The sequence below is a fragment of the Megalobrama amblycephala genome, linkage group LG17 (genome assembly GCF_018812025.1).
Source record: "Megalobrama amblycephala isolate DHTTF-2021 linkage group LG17, ASM1881202v1, whole genome shotgun sequence".
Classification (NCBI taxonomy): domain Eukaryota; kingdom Metazoa; phylum Chordata; class Actinopteri; order Cypriniformes; family Xenocyprididae; genus Megalobrama; species Megalobrama amblycephala.
This window is the reverse complement of record NC_063060.1, coordinates 4010220-4031117: the sequence shown is the minus strand read 5'-3', so window position 1 is coordinate 4031117 and position 20898 is coordinate 4010220. Positions and strand designations below refer to the sequence as shown.

Here is a 20898-nt window from a genome sequence, read left to right as displayed (position 1 = left end):
TTTTAGTACTTTAATGGATCTTGAGAGAGGAAATGTCATTGCTGGCTATGCAGGCCTCACTGAGCCATCGGATTTCATCTATAATATCTTAATTTGTGTTCCGAACGAAGGTCTTATGGGTGTAGAACGGCATGAGGGTAAGTAATAAATGACAGAATTTTCATTTTTGGGTGAACTAACCCTATAAACCAGCGTTCGCACAGTGTCCAAAAATATACATCCATACAGAAAGTTACTGCATCATGACGTCACTAGAAATCGAATCACTGAAAGTCTGTCCACACATGTATCACATGTAAATCCCTGATCTCCGAGGCTCTTATCTATGGCAAGCCGTTTTGACTTTTATTCATTCTCAGGATATGAATTCTTGATATCAACAATTCAATTTTCACTAGTTAAAATGCTAATTCTTGATATCAAGAATTATATTTCCACTAGTAAAAACTAGAATTCTTGATATCTGTAATTGTATTTTCACTAGTGAAATGTCACCATAGGCTGCCATTCAAATTCAATTGTTGATATCAAGAACTGATTTCTTACTAGTTGAAATTCCAATTTCACATATCAGAAATACAATTCTTACTAGTAAAAATAATAATTTTTGATATCAATAATTCAGTTGTCACTAGTTGAATGTCAGTTCTTGATATCAAAAATTGAATTGGTACTAGTAAAAATGTTAATTTTTGATATCAGTAGTTTGATTTTCACTAGTGACAATGTTAGTTTCTGATATCATGAATGTGATTGTTACTATAGTAAGAAAGCCATTTTAGATATCTGAAATTATATTGATATCAGAAATACATTTTCAGATATCAAAAATGAAAATTTTTACTAGTAGCAATTCAATTGTTGATATCAAGAATTGACATTTAAACTAGTGACAATTGAATTCTTGATATCAAAAATTCGCATCTTACTAGTAGCAATGTAATTATTGATATCAAAAATTACGATTTTTACTAGTAAGAATTGTATTTCTGATATGTGAACAAGTAAGAAATCAGTTCTTGATATCAACAATTGAATTTGAATGGCAGCCTATGGTGACATTTCACTAGTGAAAATACAATTACAGATATCAAGAATTCTAGTTTTTACTAGTGGAAATGAAATTCCTGATATCAACAACTGAATTGTTGATATCAAGAATTCATATCCTGAGATGTGAATAAAAGTCAAAACGGCTTGCCATACTTATCTGCTTTCCCACAGTTCTGTAGATCTACTGACCTTGAAAGATTATCACAGATTAAACAAGAGCAGAAATAAAACAGACACCAAGTGTTAAAATATACAGCAATTGAGCACATCAAATCAAGTACTAGAATCTAGTGAATATGCAATTTATTAAAAAGCAAATAGCACAGATCTGTCATTTGCTTTTTAATGAATTTTATACAGTAGATTAATGTTATCAGCTATGACAGACAATGACAGTGCAACTTCTGATCGTTTTGACCTTGCTGTCGTGGCTGCTCATTAACCATATGACCCTGTGAGTTGAAACACATGTAATGTTTGTATTATGATTATACTTTTAAAACTTTGAAAGTGGCAAAGAGAAAAAGCCTTTAATGGTTGGAGACTTTCGAATATTTAATTATAAATTACTTTTACAAATGGAAAATAATTGTCTGGATTGAGTCTGAGTCACAATAAGCAAAGGAACAAGTGTTTAATTTCACATTTCACATGCTTCAGTGGTTCAGCCGCTCATGGGAAACTGGCTCTCCATTTAGATTTCTTTTTTAGAAGAAAAAAAAAAAAAAAAAAAAAAAAAAAAATCACACAGGAACGAGATTTTTTATGTTTTAAAAAATCTTAAAGCTTAAAGGACGGTGCTATTATTTCAGCATTTGTTTTAATACAAAGACTGCGGATACAGACATATAGAATCACAGACTCGATTTAATAACACTGAAAATCCCCAGCTCATATAGAGTCTTGGTGGAGTTCAAAAGTTAACTGAAAATGTCAGACAAATTAATACAAAAACAATTTAATAATTAAGAAGTAGCTCTTTCAGAAGTCTAAGAAAGAAAATGTGAAAATAGTTCCATAATTGTGATTAAAAGCATTTTGTTCATCTTGTGCTGAATGTTATTTGGGTAACACTTTACAGTAAGGTGTCATTTGTTAATATCAGTTGATGCATTAACATGAACTATGATAAGCAATATAAATTTACAGCATTTAATAGCCTTTATCAATGTTAGTTAATAAAAATGTTAATGTCCATGTTCACAGTGCATTAATGTTAACAGGTCTAACTTTTGATCTTATAAATGGTAGAAGTATTGTTCATTCTTAGTTCATGTTAAAGGGGTGGTTGATTATGATTTCACTTTTTTAACTTTAGTTAGTGTGTAATGTTGCTGTTTGAGCATAAACAACATCTGCGAAGTTACGATGCTCAAAGTTCAATGCAAAGAGAGATATTTTCTTTTACAGAAATCGCTTTTTAAGGACAACAACAAACGGCTGGTAGGGACTAAAATGAGCTTCTTCCCGGGTTGGTGACATCGCAAACCCCAGAATTTACATAAACCCCGCCCCCGAGAACACACAACAAAGGGGGTGAGGCCATGTTGGGCTGCTTTAGAGAAGAGGAAGAGTTGTTGTAGTAGAGTGTTGTTGTCATGCCGTCATTTTACGCCGGACTGCTTCACGAACGAGGGTCAATTCAACACAAAAGATGAACATGACGGCACATGCTAGTGGATGAGTTGAATCAACTCCACAGCAACTACATCAATTTATCCACAAACCATTCAGAAACGTCCAGTTTCATTCTAAAAGTTGTAACTTCTTCCTAAATCTCTCCATCAGTGTCAACTCCGGTTTGAACAATTGTCATTTTGGCTGATTCTTCAGCTGTTAAAGCTCCGCCCTCTTCTGGAAAGGGGGCCAGGAGCAGCAGCTCATTTGCATTTAAAGGGACACACACAAAAACAGCGTGTTTTTGCTCACACCCACATAGGTGCAAATTTGACAAGCTATAATAAATGATCTGTGGGGGATTTTGAGCTGAAACTTCACAGACACATTCTGGAGACACCAGAGACTTACATTACATCTTGTGAATAATAGGTCACCTTTAACTAATGAAACTTTATTGTTAAGTGTTACCTATATTTGTTCTTAATTGATTTTAAAATGAATTGGTTGTATTTTAGTATTATTTACAAGGATTGGCTTGTATATTTGGGTCTATAAATTAGAGTACAAATACAATACAATTGATAAAAAATAATGATATGAAGAATGGCCTGTTGTCCTTTATTTCCTAACCAACCCTAGGCAAAAGTTGACTCAAGAGCACTCGTCACAATACATATGTTCTCACAAAATAATAAAAAAAATCCTGTTAATGTCTGAAACTCTGAATTACACACATTTTAGTCCTTTTTCTCCGTGCTAAGGCCTACCAGCATAAGATCTTTCACAAAGGGGAAGATGTTGTTAATCAGGCAGGTGAAATAGTGGAACCAGGGGTAGAAGGCCTCTTTCTGACGGGTCGCCCCGGCTTTGATGATGCTCAGAGCAGCTTCACTGGCAGGATAGGCGGTGAACGTGTTGTGTCCTCTGCAGAAAGATTTGAGAGAGAGAATAGTGATTCTCATGTAAAACACATCCAGGTCATTTTCATCCCATAATCAAGTTGTTTTGGATTAAAAGCGTCAGCCAAACTACAAACCCGATTCCAAAAAAGTTGGGACACTGTACAAATTGTGAATAAAAACAGAATGCAATGATGTGGAAGTTTCAAATTTCAATATTTTATTCAGAATACAACATAGATGACATATCAATAGGGGTGTAACGATACGCTCAGGTCACGATACGATACGTATCTCGATACGGAGTTCACGATACGATACGTATCACGATATTTTGAACAAAATGAAACTGAAATTCAAACAAGATTTATTAAAAAAACATGAACAAATTTCAATAATTTTCCTTGTTGTACATACAAGATCACATTTCAATAAAATAAATAAATATAAAATTTTAATAAAAACCTTCTGTATTCAAATTAACAGTTGAATAGGGCTGTCTGTCACTGAAAAAAAATGTTAAATTTAACATGAACTTAGAATTATGAATAGGGGCCGTTCACATGTCGCGTCTAAAAACGCGTGGAAGGCGCGGCCGCACCGCTTCTCCTTTCCAAACCGCTTGCGCTCCCGTGGCGTCGGTCGTTGCTATGCAACCATGAACTGAGCTCTCCAAGAGGATCAGGATGTTTCTGCAAAGGATAAATGATTTCTAGCCCTTGCATTAGTTTTACGACGAGATATATTGATGGAGATAAGATATAAAAAACACCATGTACAGCTATGATCAGCTGTTCGGCTGAGCTTTTGATGTTTTGTTACGGAAAGGCCATAGCTGATCGGTTGATTCTTGTCACACGACCTGCGGTGCGCTTGCGGCATTCTGAGAAGTTGAGAATTGCATGCGCGTCGCGACCGCGTTGATCCCATTATGAGCGCGCCTGCCGCGCGGCTACATTTGAAAATAATAACTGACTTGCACGCGGAAAAGACGCAATATGTGAACGGCCCCACAGAACTTCTTAAAGCAAAGCATCGCAAGCGTCTTTTGCTTTTCTGTGAGCACAGCTGGTGCTGTGCACTGCGGTGAAAGAAAGCCACGACTTTTCTCACGCGACCATGCAAGAGACTGACATGAGAAACGTTTAAACCTGCTTGCAAGATTCAATGTGAGCCCGAAACACTTACTGAACTAGAGAGCTGATTGAGACACACCATCTACGATAAATCGTTACACCCCTAATACTTATAGTAATTTAAAAATGTGGTAGCATTGGATCTGGACAGGAAGGATAACTCTGGGAGTTGGAAGGGGTGTGTCGCGATTCTGCCTTCTCACATCGCGATACAGGTTCGTGGACCTGCGTATCGCGATTTCGGTTTCATATCGCATATCGTTACAGCCCTACATATCAAATGTTTAAACTGAGAAAATGTATCATTTTAAGGGAAAATAGAGTTGATTTTAAATTTCATGGCATCAACACATCTCAAAAAACAAGGCCATGGGTACCACTGTGTGGCATCACCTCTTCTTTTTATAACAGTCTGCAAACGTCTAGGGACTGAGGAGACAAGTTGCTCAAGTTTAGGAATAGGAATGTTGTCCCATTCTTGTCTAATACAGGCTTCTAGTTGTTCAACTGTCTTAGGTCTTCTTTGTCGCAACTTCCTCTTTATGATACGCCAAATGTTTTCTATGGGTGAAAGATCTGGACTGCAGGCTGGCCATTTCAGTACCCGGATCCTTCTTCTACGCAGCCATGATGTTGTAATTGATGCAGTATGTGGTCTGGCATTGTCATGTTGGAAAATGCAAGGTCTTCCCTGAAAGAAACGACGTCTGGATGGGAGCATATGTTGTTCTAGAACTTGGATATACCTTTCAGCATTGATGGTGCCTTTCCAGATGTGTAAGCTGCCCATGCCACACGCACTCATGCAACCCCATACCATCAGAGATGCAGGCTTCTGAACTGAGCGCTGATAACAACTTGGGTTGTCCTTGTCCTCTTTAGTCTGGATGACATGGCATCCCAGTTTTCTACAAAGAACTTCAAATTTTGATTCGTCTGACCACAGAACAGTTTTCCACTTTGCCACAGTCCATTTTAAATGAGCCTTGGCCCAGAGAAAACGCCTGCGCTTCTGGATCATGTTTAGATATGGCTTCTTTTTTGACCTATAGAGTTTTAGCCGGCATCGGTGAATGGCACGGTGGGTTGTGTTCACCAACAATGTTTTCTGGAAGTATTCCTGAGCCCATGTTGTGATTTCCATTACAGTAGCATTCCTGTATGTGATGCAGTGCCGTCTAAGGGCCCGAAGATCACGGGCATCCAGTATGGTTTTCCGACCTTGACCCTTACGCACAGAGATTGTTCCAGATTCTCTGAATCTTTGGATGATATTATGCACTGTAGATGATGATAACTTCAAACTCCTTGCAATTTTTCTCTGAGAAACTCCTTTCTGATATTGCTCCACTATTTTTCGCCGCAGCAATGGGAGAATTGGTGATCCTCTGCCCATCTTGACTTCTGAGAGACACTGCCACTCTGAGAGGCTCTTTTAATACCCAATCATGTTGCTAATTGACCTAATAAGTTGCAAATTGGTCCTCCAGCCGTTCCTTATACGTACATTTAACTTTTCCGGCCTCTTATTGCTACCTGTCTCAACTTTTTTGGAATGTGTAGCTCTCATGAAATCCAAAATGAGACAATATTTGGCATGACATTTCAAAATGTCTCACTTTCAACATTTGATATGTTATCTATATTCTATTGTGAATAAAATATAAGTTTAAGAGATTTGTAAATTATGGCATTCCGTTTTTATTCACAATTTGTACAGTGTCCCAACTTTTTTGGAACCGGGTTTGTATATTAAGGTATAACAAGATATAAAAAAGGCAAACTGCAGCTACAGGTTTTATTTTACTATGCAAAAAAAAAAAAAAAAAAAAAAAAAAAAAAAAAATGAAAAAAGCTCAGGTAAAAGCATGCATTGTCTACAACATAACCAGTTATTAACATTTCATTGGTTCTCTCTTGTTTTTCCATGTGTTCATCATTTCTTACGGTAGCCTGGCTAATTTGGCATCATTTGTTATTGCGTTATTACAAATAAAACAACCGACTCATATATTGAAGCATATTGTGTACATTTACACAATATGCTTATGAAACCCGTGTGTGTGTATATATATATATATATATATATATATATATATATATATATATATATATATATATATATATATATATATATATATATATATATATATATATATATATATATATATATATATATGACACATTTATACATATATCTATTCAAAAGTTTGGGGTCAGTGTGTTTTTTTTTTTTTTTTAATTAATACTTTTATTCATCAAGGATGCATTAAATTGATCAAAAGTGCCAGTAAAGACATTCATAATGTTACAAAAGATTTAATTCAAATAAATGTGGTTCTTTTGAACTTTCTAAAAGAATATTTAAAAAAAAATGTATAATGGTTTCCACAAAAATATGTTTTCAACACTTATAATAATCAGAATTGATGTTTCTTGAGCAGCATATTAGAATGATTTCTGAAGGATCATGTGACACTGAAGACTGGAGTAATGATGCTAAATATATTCAGATAGAAAACAACTTATTTTAATTAATTTAATTATTTTGCTTATTTTAGTTATTTATAAAAGTCTGATTACACTGAATTCAGCATAAACTGTGCTGCAATAATATGTGAGCAGCATGTCCCGTATGTAAAATGTATTTTTGAGAAAATCATGTTCATACATGGTTATAAAAAAAAAAAAAAAAAATAAAAAAATGCATCACTGAAATAGCAACATTAAAAACATGCTAAACATCGGTGAATTGACAGGTGAAAATCTGTTATGAAAAAAAAGAAATGAAAGATATGACCCGGACGTGTTCCTGAGCTTCACTCAGTCAGTCGTGTCAGTGTGTGTGAAGTTGCTAGAATGATTATGAATGATCCATGAGAAGCTGAGTGGCGTCTGGTGTCAAGACTTTAGTTAAGTTTAGCACATTGTTCTGTCCACTATAACAGATCACCAAGGTAACAAGATAAATGTGCCTGAGGACAAACTAGTTCATAAACTGCTTCCTAAAATATCTTGAGTGACGTACAGAATAGAATGGAAACATTGATTGCATTTTGGACCGCAGCACCAATGTCCTTGAAACATTTTAACAGAACAAACATTTAATTAATAATAATAAAAACTGTAACACTTTACAATAAGGTCCCTTTAGTTATTACTAGTTGAGCTAGAAATCTTTGTTCACATTGATCTATCGTTAAGTCCGTTAAATAATATTAACAGATACAACTTTTGATTTTAATGTTGTAGCAAATGTTGAAATGGGTTTTCTAACAATTGAACTAAACTATTTCATGTTTTAATATATATTATATATCTATAATGATTAATAATAAATTGTTTTTCATGTAAATAAACCATTCTTATCATTTTAAAGATAAGATATTCCATAAAATGCCAATACATAATGATTATTAAAAACGTCTCGGTTACGTATGTAACCCTCGTTCCCTGAAGGAGGGAACGGAGACGTACGTCAGTAGTGACCGACGAATTGGGATATCGCTAGAGAGCCCCTATCAGCTTCGAGAAGACTAAAACAAGCCAATGAACATTGGCGTGCGATATTTGCATAACGCACCCCTCCCCATCCGGGGCATATAAAAGGGGGAGGAGATGCAATCGCACTCTGTTTTTCGCTGAGGAGACAACTGGTGTCCGCACAACAGCGAGGGTACAGAAACTGTGGCGACGGGACGTACGTCTCCGTTCCCTCCTTCAGGGAACGAGGGTTACATACGTAACCGAGACGTTCCCTTTCAGTCGGTCACGTTCGACGTACGTCAGTAGTGACCGACGAATTGGGATCCCAAATAAAACGCCACAGTTACGAACCCCTTCCAGTGCCCAGCGCAAGCTCAGCCGCCCGTCGCACCAATTGGGACGGTGAAGGGGCGAGCTTACGCCGGGAAGTCTACTGCTGTTCCGATATACCCACTAAGTAAAACTAGACTACACTGGGGAAGCGAACCCAAGGGGGGCGCTGCGGAGCCACTACCCACCCAGTGGGGAAGGAATTTACGTGGAATATATGGCCTGGCCCGAAGGGCAGAACGCATATGAGTCCCTGGGATGGCTCCACCTGAGTAGGGGGAGACTCATCTGGCAGGTGACAGCAGAAACTCTGCTAAGGGGAAGACACGGGCTCACCGTAGGGAGTAACCGTGGACAATACACATATGGAGTCACTCACTTAGAGGGATTGCAACATATGGAACCCAACCAACAGACAACATCGAAGATGGATGTTGGTCTGGCATCAGACACTCCGCAATGTCCGAGCCGAAAGGGGAGGCGGAGGAACTCGACAGGGTTCACCGATCGGGGAACACGACTGGAGTCAAAGATGCACGTATCCAGCCCAGAGGGCGGGAATGGCATTGCAAGCCGACACATAGAACAGGTTCAACGCGTCTACCGGCTCGTGGAAGCGAGTACACGGGAAGAAACCGGTTCCACACGTAAGCTATAAAACCTAGCAAACGTGTTTGGTGTCGCCCAGCCCGCAGCTCTACAGATATCTGTCAGCGAGGCGCCCTGAGCCAACGCCCAGGAAGAGGCCACTCCTCTGGTGGAGTGGGCTCTCAACCCGAACGGGCAAGGCACGCCCTGGGAATCATAAGCCAGGGCGATGGCATCCACAATCCAGTGGGCCATCCTCTGCTTGGAGACAGCCTTCCCTTTCTGCTGGCCTCCGTAACAGACAAAGAGCTGCTCTGAGGTCCTGAAGCTTCGAGTTCTATCCACGTAAACGCGCAGAGCGCGGACTGGACAGAGCAAAGCCAGGGCTGGGTCTGCCTCCTCCGAAGGCAGCGCTTGCAGGTTCACTACCTGATCTCTGAAGGGAGTGGTAGGAACCTTGGGCACATATCCAGGCCGGGGTCTCAAGATAACGTGAGAATCACCAGGCCCGAATTCCAGGCACGATTCGTCGACCGAAAATGCATGCAGGTCCCCTACCCTCTTGAGCGAGGCCAATGCAACCAGGAGGACGGTCTTAAGGGACAGTACTTTTAACTCGACTGATTGCAAGGGCTCGAAGGGATGACGCCGAAGGGATGAAAGAACTAAGGAGAGATCCCAAGAGGGTATGGAGGGGGACGAGGCGGATTCAGTCTCCTCGCTCCCCTCAGGAACCTGACGACCAGATCGTGCTTCCCCAAGGACTTCCCATCAACTGCATCGTGATGTGCGGCAATGGCGGCAACATACACTTTGAGGGTGGAGGGAGACAGCCTTCGCTCCAACCCCTCCTGCAGGAAGGAAAGCACGGATCTGACCGAGCATGATCGGGTGAGAAGAGCACCAGTCAACGAACAGGTTCCACTTCAACGCATAGAGACTCCTAGTGGAAGGAGCTCTTGCGGAAGTGATAGTGTCTACAACCGCTTGCGGGAGATCACTTAGAACCTCCGCATCCCGTCCAGGGACCACACGTGGAGGTTCCACAGGTCGGGACGCGGGTGCCACAGGGTGCCCCCTCTCTGAGTCAGAAGATCCTTCCTCAGAGGAATGGGCCAGGGAGGGGCTGTCGTGAGGAGCATCAGGTCCGAAAACCAAGTCCGGGTGGGCCAATAAGGGGCCACCAGCAAGACCTGCTCCCCATCCTCCCTGAGCTTGCACAAGAGTTGAGTAAGAAGGCTCACTGGGGGAAACGCATACTTGCGCAGACCCCGGGGCCAACTGTGTGCAGTGCATCCGTGCCGAGGGTACCTGCGGTCAGGGAATAGAACCACTGGCACTGAGCATTCTCCTGGGAGGCAAACAGATCTATCTGAGCCTCGCCGAAGTAATGCCAAATCAGCTGGACCACCATTCGCCCGCAAGTGGAGGCTGCCGTGAGAGCTCGTCGGCTGCACGGTTGAGCACACCCGGGACATGAATGGCACGAAGCGACCTCAGATGCTTCTGACCCCATAACAAGAGATGGCGGGCGAGTTGCGACATGCGGCGGGAGCGTAGACCACCTTGATGATTGATGTACGCTACGGTCGCGATGTTGTCTGAGCGGACTAGAACGTGCTTGCCTGACAACAGCTCCTTGAAGCGGCCCAGCGCAAGACGAACTGCCAGCAACTCGAGGCAATTGATATGCCAATGCAGCTGAGGCCCCGTCCAAAGACCTGAGGCTGCATGCCCGTTGTACGTGGCGCCCCACCCTGAGGTCGAGGCGTCTGTGTGAACCACAGCATGCCTGGACACCTGTTCGAGGGGAACTCCTGCCCGCAGGAACGAGGGGTCTGACCATCGAGTGAGGGCACGGCGGCAGCTCAGTGTCACAGAAACACGGAACGTGCCGCGTTGCCACGCCCATCTCGGGACCCGGCCGTGGAGCCAGTGTTGGAGCGGCCTCATATGAAGCAATCCGAGCGGCGTGACTGCGGCTGCGGATGCCATATGCCCCAGGAGCCTCTGAAACATTTTCAGTGGGGCCGCTGTCCTGCACTTGAGCGCACTCAGGCAGTTCAACACCGACTGGACGCGTTCCTCTGTGAGTTGCGCAGTTAGGGCGACCGAGTCCAGTTCCATACCGAGATAAGAGATCCTCTGCCCGGGGGAGAGTTTGCTCTTGTCCCAGTTGACCCGAAGACCCAACCGGCTGAGGTGAGCCAACACCAGATCCCTGTGTTCGCTCAACTGCTCCCGCGAACTGGCTAGAATAAGCCAGTCGTCGAGATAGTTGAGAATACGAACGCCTTGTTCCTTGAGGGGAACAATGGCCGCCTCCGCAACCTTCGTAAAGACGCGGGGAGACAGGGCCAGCCCGAAGGGCAGGACTTTGTACTGATATGCCCGACCCTCGAACGCAAACCATAGGAAGGGTCTGTGACGAGGCAGAATCGAGACATGAAAGTATGCGTCCTTCAGGTCTATTGCTGCGAACCAATCTTGGGGACGGATGCATTGAAAAATGCGTTTCTGCGTCAACATCCTGAACGGCAGCCTGTGAAGGGACCGATTCAGGACTCGCAGATCCAAGATTGGCCGTAACCCACCTCCTTTCTTCGGTACAATGAAGTAGGGACTGTAAAACCCTGACTTCATATCGGCTGGAGGGACCGGCTCGATTGCACCCTTCGCCAGGAGGACAGCAATCTCCGCCCGAAGAACAGGAGCGCTGTCCAGTGACACCTGAGTGTAGTGGACACCTCTGAACACCGGGGGACGCCGGGCGAACTGAATCGCATAGCCGAGCCTGATAGTGCGGATGAGCCAGCGGGACGGGCTGGGAAGCGCTAACCAGGCTTCCAGACACCGAACGAGCGGGACCAAGGGCACCACAGGTGCACCGGAAGTGGGGCAGCAAGGCAGAATACTGGGACTCGACTCGGACAGCGCAGCGGCCCGAAGTGGAGTCAGATTCTGCGGGGTGACAGCACCGATGGGAGACAGTACACGTGGTACGGCCTGCACCATCGGGGCGCCCCCCACTGGCGAAATGAGAGGGGGCTGCGGACACCGAGGCAGAGCCCCGGGTCCTGACAACCGCGCCCTCTTGTGACCTGGAGGATGGAAGGGAAACAGCTCTTTCTGTGAAAAGGTGGGTACCGCTGGACTCCGGAGAGCCAGCGGCGGGACAGACACAACAAATTTCTCCCGGCCCTCCCCCGGGAGTGGAGGGGCAGATGGAATCCCCCCCGAAGAGCTGCAACTTCCTCCTCCAGGTCGCCCGCTTCAGGATCGCGACTTCCTCGACCTCTTGCCACCTGGCTTGGCTTGAGCGGGCTGGGCGCCCCGGCCGGCGCCGGCTCCCTGCTGTTTGGCTGGTGGAGGCTGCTGCTTGGCCAACTTAGCAGGGGTGGAGGACGACGCGGGTGGGCGCCCTCGGCGACGAGCAGGCTGAGGTTGCGCCGCCGGCGGGGTGGAGGCAGCAGCGGGCCGGCGGGGCAAGACGTGTTTAATCGCCTCAGCCTGCTTCTGGGCAGCGGAGAACTGTTGGGCGAAGCTCTCCACCGCGTCGCCGAATAGGCCAGCCTGGGACACGGGGGAGTCCAGGAACCGATATTTATCGGCTTCCCTCATGTCAGCCAGGTTTAGCCATAGATGGCGCTGCTGGACTACCATAGTAGCCATCGCTTGACCAACGGAGCGTGCTGTCACTTTAGTCGCCCGGAGGGCGAGATCGGTGGCAGCGCGCAACTCCCCCAACAGATGTTGGTCAAGACCACCCTGCGGCATCTCCGATAACGCTTTTGCCTGGTATACTTGCAAAAGGGCCATGGCATGCAGGGCGGAGGCTGCCTGCCCACAAGCTCTATAAGCCTTCTCCGTCAGAGAGGAAGAAAACTTACAGGCCCGGGACGGAAGGCGTGGGTCACCACGCCAGCCGGCGGCCGTAGGGCACAGCTGCATCGCTACAGACCGTTCGACTGGAGGGATCCCCGTATAGCCTTTAGCCTCTCCGCCATCCAGGGTGGTGAAGGCGGACGAGGGGCCTGGTCTCGAACGAACACAATATACGGCGTCCGCCAAGACCTGGTCACCTCGTCGTGCACCTCCGGGAAGAAAGGCGGGATGCTGAGGACCAGCGCGGCCCGCCCCGAGGTACCAATCGTCAAGCCGAGAGGGGCCGGGACAGGGTGGAGGGTTCCACGCGAGCCCGACGCTCTCGGCTGCCCGGGAAAGCACAGCCATCAACTCAGGATCCGACTCGGCCACAGCCGCCACGCCATGAGACGGGGGCTCAGCCGAGTCATCCTCCCCCGAGGACTCGTGCTCGCCTTCCGATACCGTGATGGACATCTGGTCCTCCGCAGGTGCACCGAAGGACAATACCGGACGCTCCGAAGAGGGCCCGGCGTGACACGGCGGTAACACCACTGGCTGCGGTGCTGTAGAGGCGGCAGGGGGAAGCCCTAACCGTGACCCTCAAGTCACCCTGCCTACACGCCGACGAACCGTCACTCCGACCGAAGCCAGAGAAAACGGCCGCACGGGGCATAGGGGAGGGGACCCCCGCTCCCTGAGAACCAAGGAACGAAAGTCTCGACCTCAGCACCGCGATAGTCATGTTCCCACAATGAGAACATGAACCATCTACAAACGCGGCCTCAGCGTGCTGAACGCCCAAGCACGTGATACAGCGATCGTGCCCATCAGCAAGGACCAGGGAACGACCACATCCAGTAGCGCACAGACGAAATGCCATCTCCCCAGATGCAGGGTTCGTCTGTAAAGTCTAATAGAGGGGGAAACTCACAGCTCTTTTGTGAATGAGACACACAGGGAGTGTCACGAAGTGTGTTAAACACACACACACAGGACCCGGCCAAATCGCAGACCAAACAATGTTGGGATTACAGCGGAACGCTGTCTCACAGCCGATGTTGCTGCCCGGACCCGGAAGCTCGTGGACTCGCTGCAGTGTCGTAGCGCCAAACACGGTAAGAGTGTGCTGTTTTCTTCTTTTTTTGAAGATCTTCTCAGCCGTAGGACACCAAAGCTTGGCTCCGAAGCGAAAGACAGAGTGCGATTGCATCTCCTCACCCTTTTATATGCCCCGGATGGGGAGGGGTGCGTTATGCAAATATCGCACGCCAATGTTCATTGGCTTGTTTTAGTCTTCTCGAAGCTGATAGGGGCTCTCTAGCGATATCCCAATTCGTCGGTCACTACTGACGTACGTCGAACGTGACCGACTGAAAGGGAACCAGCAACCTGATGTAACATTTAAGAAGTAAACTAAATTCAGAGGTCTGTAGCATTTATTAAACATGAGATACTGTTTGCTATATGATAGAAATGTTGATTCAAGAAAATAGTTGTAAGATCCTAACCAATTATAATTTACTTGATGAAGGTGATTATCATTAAAAAGGGATAGTTTGCAATGGTGATAAAGTTAGTCAGTGTCATCAATTCTGTCTGTAGTGGAAAACAAACCTGAGCTTATTCATAGCCGACTCTGTGTCGATCATTCCGAGGATCATGATGGACACAGACACATTGCTCTTCTGGATTGCCAGTTCACTCTGCAGTGCTCCGAAGAATCCGTTCATCGCAAACTTAGTAGAGGTGTACGGAGCCACAAGTGGACTCGCCAACTTACCTGAATCAGGGAGGAAAACAGCATTAACCTTTAGTCATTTATAACTGAATGTGAGTGGCACTAAAGTTCAGTCAACAAATGGCCTTACACAAAAAACTGCATCCCAGTTCACAAAAATGGCACCAAAAAGAAAATAAAAATGTAAAAAAACGTCTCTGTGTGAGTTCTTATTTTTAATATTTACAATGGATAGCTAAGCAATGCCACACAAGCAAGAGTGCGGTTTTCCCGAATATCGTCACGTTTGAAGTGTCATATTGATTTAACAATTCAGTAAAAAAGAAGTTACTATTGGGTGACTTACATTTTAGGATATTGTCTGTTTTTGCTCAATTTCACCAGTTAAAATAATTTCAAACAAATCCACAGCCATTGTGCATCTCAGAGCAACACAGTAATGTTTTGTTAGTTTTTGAATGAATCATTCTAATGAATGACTCATCGACTCACTCATAAAGCTGCATCCGAAATCACATACTTCCCTACTATATAGTAGGTGACAAAAGAAGAATGTCTGAATTCACAGTACTCATAAAAGAGTAGACCTACTACTTCCGGCGAGATTCTGAAGTGTGCATACGATGGACACAGGAGAGGATTTGTGAATGGCAGTGAAGCGATGCAGCTGGCGCTGGTAGGTCACATGATAGTGACAACATGGCGAACGAAGTACGTCCAGATTACATTCATACTACACACACTCATAGATAGAACACTTTTTAGCAGTCGTGAAGTAATTACTTATTCAAAATAAGTTTCTATCTCGAGAGTATGTGATTTCGGACACTGCTTTGTCCCCGAATGAATCAGCCACTTTAAACGAATCATTTGACTGAATGATTCAATGACTCACTCGTTGAGACAATTGCTGCATCCCAATTCGCCTACTTATACTATGTCCTAAAAGTATGTACTGTTTTTGTAAAGATAAAGTACATACTTTTGAGTGTGTAGCAGAAGAGTATGCAAGCTTTGGGACATACTGACGTTCTGTCGCTTAGCTACGCAACCTGTAACAGTTTAAACTGTCCTGTCAATCATCTTGTCACAGATAAAATCCTCAACATTCAATTAAATTTAATTTCCTACCGTTTCGGAGAGAAATGTAGTCGCACGTTTATCTGCCAGTCATGGGTCTTTCATGCAGAAAACTCTCCTCATCTTTGCATAATGATGCATTTAAAAGTTAATGACCAAACGCATCGTTATAAAAGCTCACAATACTGTTGCAAATGAAATATAATGTGGATAACATTTAATAAATATCTTTTCGTCAGGTTATACTGATTATTAAACATTTAAAGCCCCTTTATCTTAACCGCTCTTCTTAACCGTCGGTCTTGCATATCCGTCATGTTTGTAGTTTTTTGACACGTTTTATTCGTATTTGTAGTTCTAATCGAATCCTCGTCCACAGCACAATGTGTTATGGGCAATATTAGCCGTTAGAAGTGTGCACGGATCTGCACTTCAAATTCTAACTGGAAAAAGTAGACCATCCGGGTATCTTTGGAATACTCATTTCAACATACAGTACTACGATTTGGGACATATTAATTCTTTTTTCGAATACTATTTAGGACGGATAGTATGCGAATTGGGACGCAGCATGATGAAATGGTTTGCTGCCACCTACTGGTGGTTTAGTTACATACTTAAAAGTATTTCATTAGAGATAGAACGTGTGGATAGTGGTCGATAGAATGTGTTTATAAATAGACTATTACGCGTGAAATATGAGATGTTAAATGTAAAATATAACAGAGATAATGAAGTAATTGCAGTCACATTGCATGAAATGCTTTTGTCTGTCATTTTTTCTCATATGGTGGGGGGGGGGGTTGCGGGACCTGCAACTCTGCCTGAATCATAGAGGTGCTTTTAACTTTTAAGTTAAATTTAGAAAAAATTTATTTTAACTAAACATGCACTAGCAAAGTTACACTCACCTGCCAATGAGGAAATTACAATGATGGAGCCGGCAGATTTTTCCAGCACAGGAAGTGCTGCTCCGGTCATCTGCACGTAACTCACAAAATTCACCTGCAACGAATCAGTGTGAAAAGAAAATGAAGAAATCCACATGTTGTAACACCGGCGCAACAAAAGCACAGAAAGCCATTCTCTCACGTTCTTCACCTGCATGATTGACCTGACGTGGTCTGCGTCTCTGTTCCACAACTCAACGTTGGTGTTTCCAACATGATTCAACACTAGAAAGTCCAGTCCACCTGCAGGACACAAACACATGATATATACTACCAGACAAAAGTTTGGAATAATTCAGGAATAATTCATTTTTGAAAGAAGTCTCTTATGCTCACAAAAGCTGCATTTATTTGATCAAAAACACAGTAAAAACAGTAATATTGTGAAATATTATTAAAATTTAAAAGAACTGTTTTCTATGTGAATATATTTTAAAATGTAATTTATTCCTGTGATCAAAGCTGAATTTTCAGCATCATTCCTCCAGTCTTCAGTGTCACATGATCCTTCAGAAATCATTCTAATATGATGATTTGCTGCTCAAGAAACATTTATGATTATTATCAATGTTGAAAAAGTGATACACTGGCTTTCAAAAGTTTGGGATGAGCGATTTAAAAGAAAGAAACAAACAAACAAATACTTTTATTCAGCAAGCAAGGACATCTTAAATAGTTTAAAAAGTGACAGTGAAAACATTTACAAAAGATTTCTATTTCAGATTATAAATGTTTTTTTAACTTTCTATTCATATATCCTGAAACTAATGTCCTATTGTTTCCCACCAAAACAATATTAAGCAGCAAAAACCATTTTCAACTGATTCAAATAAGAACCATTATTAATAATTGAGCACAAATAATAATTGATAGCAAATCAGTATATTAGAATGATTTCTGAAGGATCATGTGACACTGAAGACTGGAGTAATGATGCTGAAAATTCAGCTTTGATCACAGAAACAAATTACATTTTAAAACATATTCATATAAATTGTAATAATATTTCACAATATTGCTGTTTTTCTGTATTTTTGATCAAATAAATGCAGCCATGGTGAGACCTTTCAAAAACCCTGACAAAATCGTAATTATTCCAATTTTTATTGACTGGTAATGTATATATTGCATAATACATTGAATCATTTCTCACCCAGTTTTTCCACAGCATATTTGACAACTCTCTCGGGGTCAGCGGGGTCAGACATGTCTCCGGTCATGTACATAATCTTCTTTGCACCCAGTTTCACACACTTCTGTGCCACCTGAACATCACAGCACACTTTCATTTGCTCATCAAACTTTTGGCTGCACTTTATTTTACAGTACGTGTACTTACAGTGTACTTAATTAAGAAAGTACTTGTTAATACAAGGTAAATACATGGAACTAACCTTTTTTAAAGCCTCTAATCGTCTCGCAGTGATGATGATCTGAGCTCCAAACTTTGAGTAATGGTAGGCCATCTGCTCCCCGATCCCTGAACTGGCCCCTGTGATCAACACTCGGGTCCCCCGAACTGATTCTATGTTGAAGAACACACTGGTCTCTCAGTGTAATCCAGGACATGTAATTCTTAACCAACCCACCACTTGATCATAGGATTTATTAAGGCTTGAACTCCAACAAAGGTTAAAACATAACGGTTAGAAGCAACTTAAAGGATTAGTCCACTTTCCTGATAATTTCCTCACCCCCATGTCATCCAAGATGTCCATGTCCTTCTTTCTTCAGTCGAAAAGAAATGAAGGTTTTTGATGAAAACATTCCAGGATTATTCTCCTTATAGTGGACTTCAATTGGCCCCAAACGGTTGAAGGTCAAAATTACAGTTTCAGTGCAGCTTTAAAGGGCTTTAAATGATACCAGACGAGGAATAAGTGTCTGACGAGGAATACTGCCTTCAGCAGCGTCTACACTGCCGGAATTCTAATAAAGAAGAAGAAGAAGAGAGCTAGTTCAAGACTAGCGTCTATGTTAAAACGTATGTAATTTCTTTTGGACTGAAGAAAGAAGGACATGGACATCTTGGATGACATGGGGCGAGTAAATTATCAGGAAATTTTTATTTGAAAGTGGACTAATCCTTTAAAGGCTTAGTTCACTCTAAAATTAAAAAAATTGTGTCATTAAGTACTCACCCTCATGTTGTTTTAAATATGAAAATATTAAATTGGTAAAAAAAAAATTTTTTAAAAAATGTGTGTGTGTGTGTGTGTGTTTGTTTGTGTGTACAAACAAAGCACTCATGTCAATTCATAAAGGTCACATGGAGTCACATGGATTACTTTAATGATGTCTTTACTGCCTTTCTGGGCCTTGAAAGTGGTAGTTGTCAATGGAGCGTCAGAAAGCTTTCAGATATCATCAAAAATAGCTTCATTTGTGTTCTGAAGATGAATGGGTTTGGAACGACATGAGGGCGAGTAATTACTGACAGAACTTTCATTTTTGGGTGAACTAATCCATATAAAGCCTACTGTATCATGTTTTATCCATGCATTTTTAAGGCCTCTAAATTATAAACATGATCAAAATGCTGAAAACCCTGTTGGACACAATCTACATGCTAAAAAAAATAAGTATAAACTATCAATCGGACGACAGAAGGCAAGTAAAAGGCTGTTTAGTATAAATGTAAAAACGTGTCTTTTTGCTGTGAAATCTTTACCCATTTTTATAAAGTAATCATAAAATTATCTTTTATATTGGTAGTAATATTTCAAGATGAACACTTACTGGACTGAAGCAACTTTATTTGATTATCAATACATCATTTTTTAGAAAAATCATGCGAGTATCAAATATGATCCATCAGGCTTTTACCTTCACTCTCATTGTATTGCATTACAGAGCTTTATTCATAAAAATAAGCATTTAAATATCAACTTACTATGACATTATTGGACATATAGAGTGACGACTGATATTTATATGCATTTTATGTCAGTAGTCTGCTATACTGTTATAAAGACTTCATTGATTTACATTATTATCAAAATTTCATCTTACTTTTTGGCCATATAAATATCAGTAAATGCACCAAATTGCATATTTTTCCACAGTAAGGGCCTCTGAATAAAACTGAGCTGTGTGTATATATATATATATATATATATATATATATATATATATATATATATATATATATATATACATATATACATATACACACACACACACAGCTCAGTTTATATTAAATATTACATAAAGACAGCTTCAATTCTGTTTTTCAAACAATTCAGTAACTACATAAGTTATAATCTCTAGATCATCGCCATGTATTTTCACCAAGGTTATGTTCATATAAACGAGTTACATAACCATAATAAATGAGTCTGCCAACAGTTTTCATGACAAGATGCCAATATAATCTTTTATCTGGTTAATGTTCTTGTGAAATACTTGCAAACATTTTAAGTTTACGTATTTATAGTTTAAGTCTGGTAACAAAGCCTGTGTTTAAACCATCTACAAAATATGAATGCCTTTGGAAAACGCAAGGCTTTCTTTGTTTATTCTTGGTTAGTTTTCATTTCTAATGCTAGATTGTGCAAATATATAAACTGCCCACACAAATAGCTTTAAAACTCATTTTCAGGATTTCTCAAAGTAGGCTACTGTATATGTTTTTTTATTACACATTCAACATAAAAGAACTAGAATATCTGAAGAGATGGCATGCAATAATAAAAATGAGCATATTATTGTGAAGCTGTTGTCCTGACCTGGATCAAACGTATCTCGCCACATGTAGGCCGTGAGAGCAGCGCTCAGCAGAAAAATACTCAAATATGCCTTCATTTTCACTGCTATCCTCGATCAAAAGCTTGGCGTCTGAATCCTGTGCGAGCGCATTGAGAAATGTCCCGTCTGAAAACACTTCCGTCTGCATGTGTTACACCTACTGCAGATACAGAGAGTCATAAAGCATGACTGATCACCAATTTTAACCTGCCTGACATTCTGGATGATGACCCACAGTTCACTGCTCACTAGGCTGAAGGTCTGGAAGTGCTGTTTACATTTCCAAACAGATGAAAGAAGAAAAAACTGATGCATAATTGGTAGAAAATTCAAACTGCTCTATCGTTCTGTGAGACATTTTAAATAGCTAAAACATTTACAGTTCATAGATTCATGTAGGGCTG

The 20898-nt window shown here is 42.1% G+C and overlaps 1 protein-coding gene across 2 annotated transcripts; it reads right to left on the bottom strand.

Annotated features, from left to right (window-relative positions):
- Positions 1 to 3266: 3266 nt before the first annotated feature.
- Positions 3267 to 20882, bottom strand: hsd11b1lb (hydroxysteroid (11-beta) dehydrogenase 1-like b). Of its 2 annotated transcripts, XM_048164212.1 has the most exons (8): positions 20730 to 20882; positions 20476 to 20654; positions 18142 to 18272; positions 17901 to 18012; positions 16899 to 16990; positions 16709 to 16802; positions 14594 to 14759; positions 3267 to 3597 (listed from the first exon to the last, which is right to left on the bottom strand). In XM_048164212.1, the coding sequence occupies exons 2-8, from the start codon at positions 20549 to 20551 to the stop codon at positions 3411 to 3413; spliced, it is 858 nt and encodes a 285-aa protein (XP_048020169.1). In that variant the 5' UTR covers positions 20552 to 20654; positions 20730 to 20882; the 3' UTR covers positions 3267 to 3410. The 2 variants fall into 2 exon arrangements, with proteins under 2 accessions (XP_048020169.1, XP_048020168.1); XM_048164211.1 differs by lacking the exon at positions 20730 to 20882 and having other exon boundaries at positions 20476 to 20723.
- Positions 20883 to 20898: the final 16 nt, after the last annotated feature.

Excerpts from the sequence above, each read along its gene's own strand:
- hsd11b1lb (XM_048164212.1), bottom strand. The coding sequence starts at position 20,551 with ATGAAGGCATATTTGAGTATTTTTCTGCTGAGCGCTGCTCTCACGGCC. Across the intron at positions 18,013-18,141 it reads GATTAGAGGCTTTAAAAAAG|GTGGCACAGAAGTGTGTGAA; the intron begins GTTAGTTCCATG and ends TGTGATGTTCAG. Across the intron at positions 14,760-16,708 it reads TGTAATTTCCTCATTGGCAG|GTAAGTTGGCGAGTCCACTT; the intron begins GTGAGTGTAACT and ends TCCCTGATTCAG.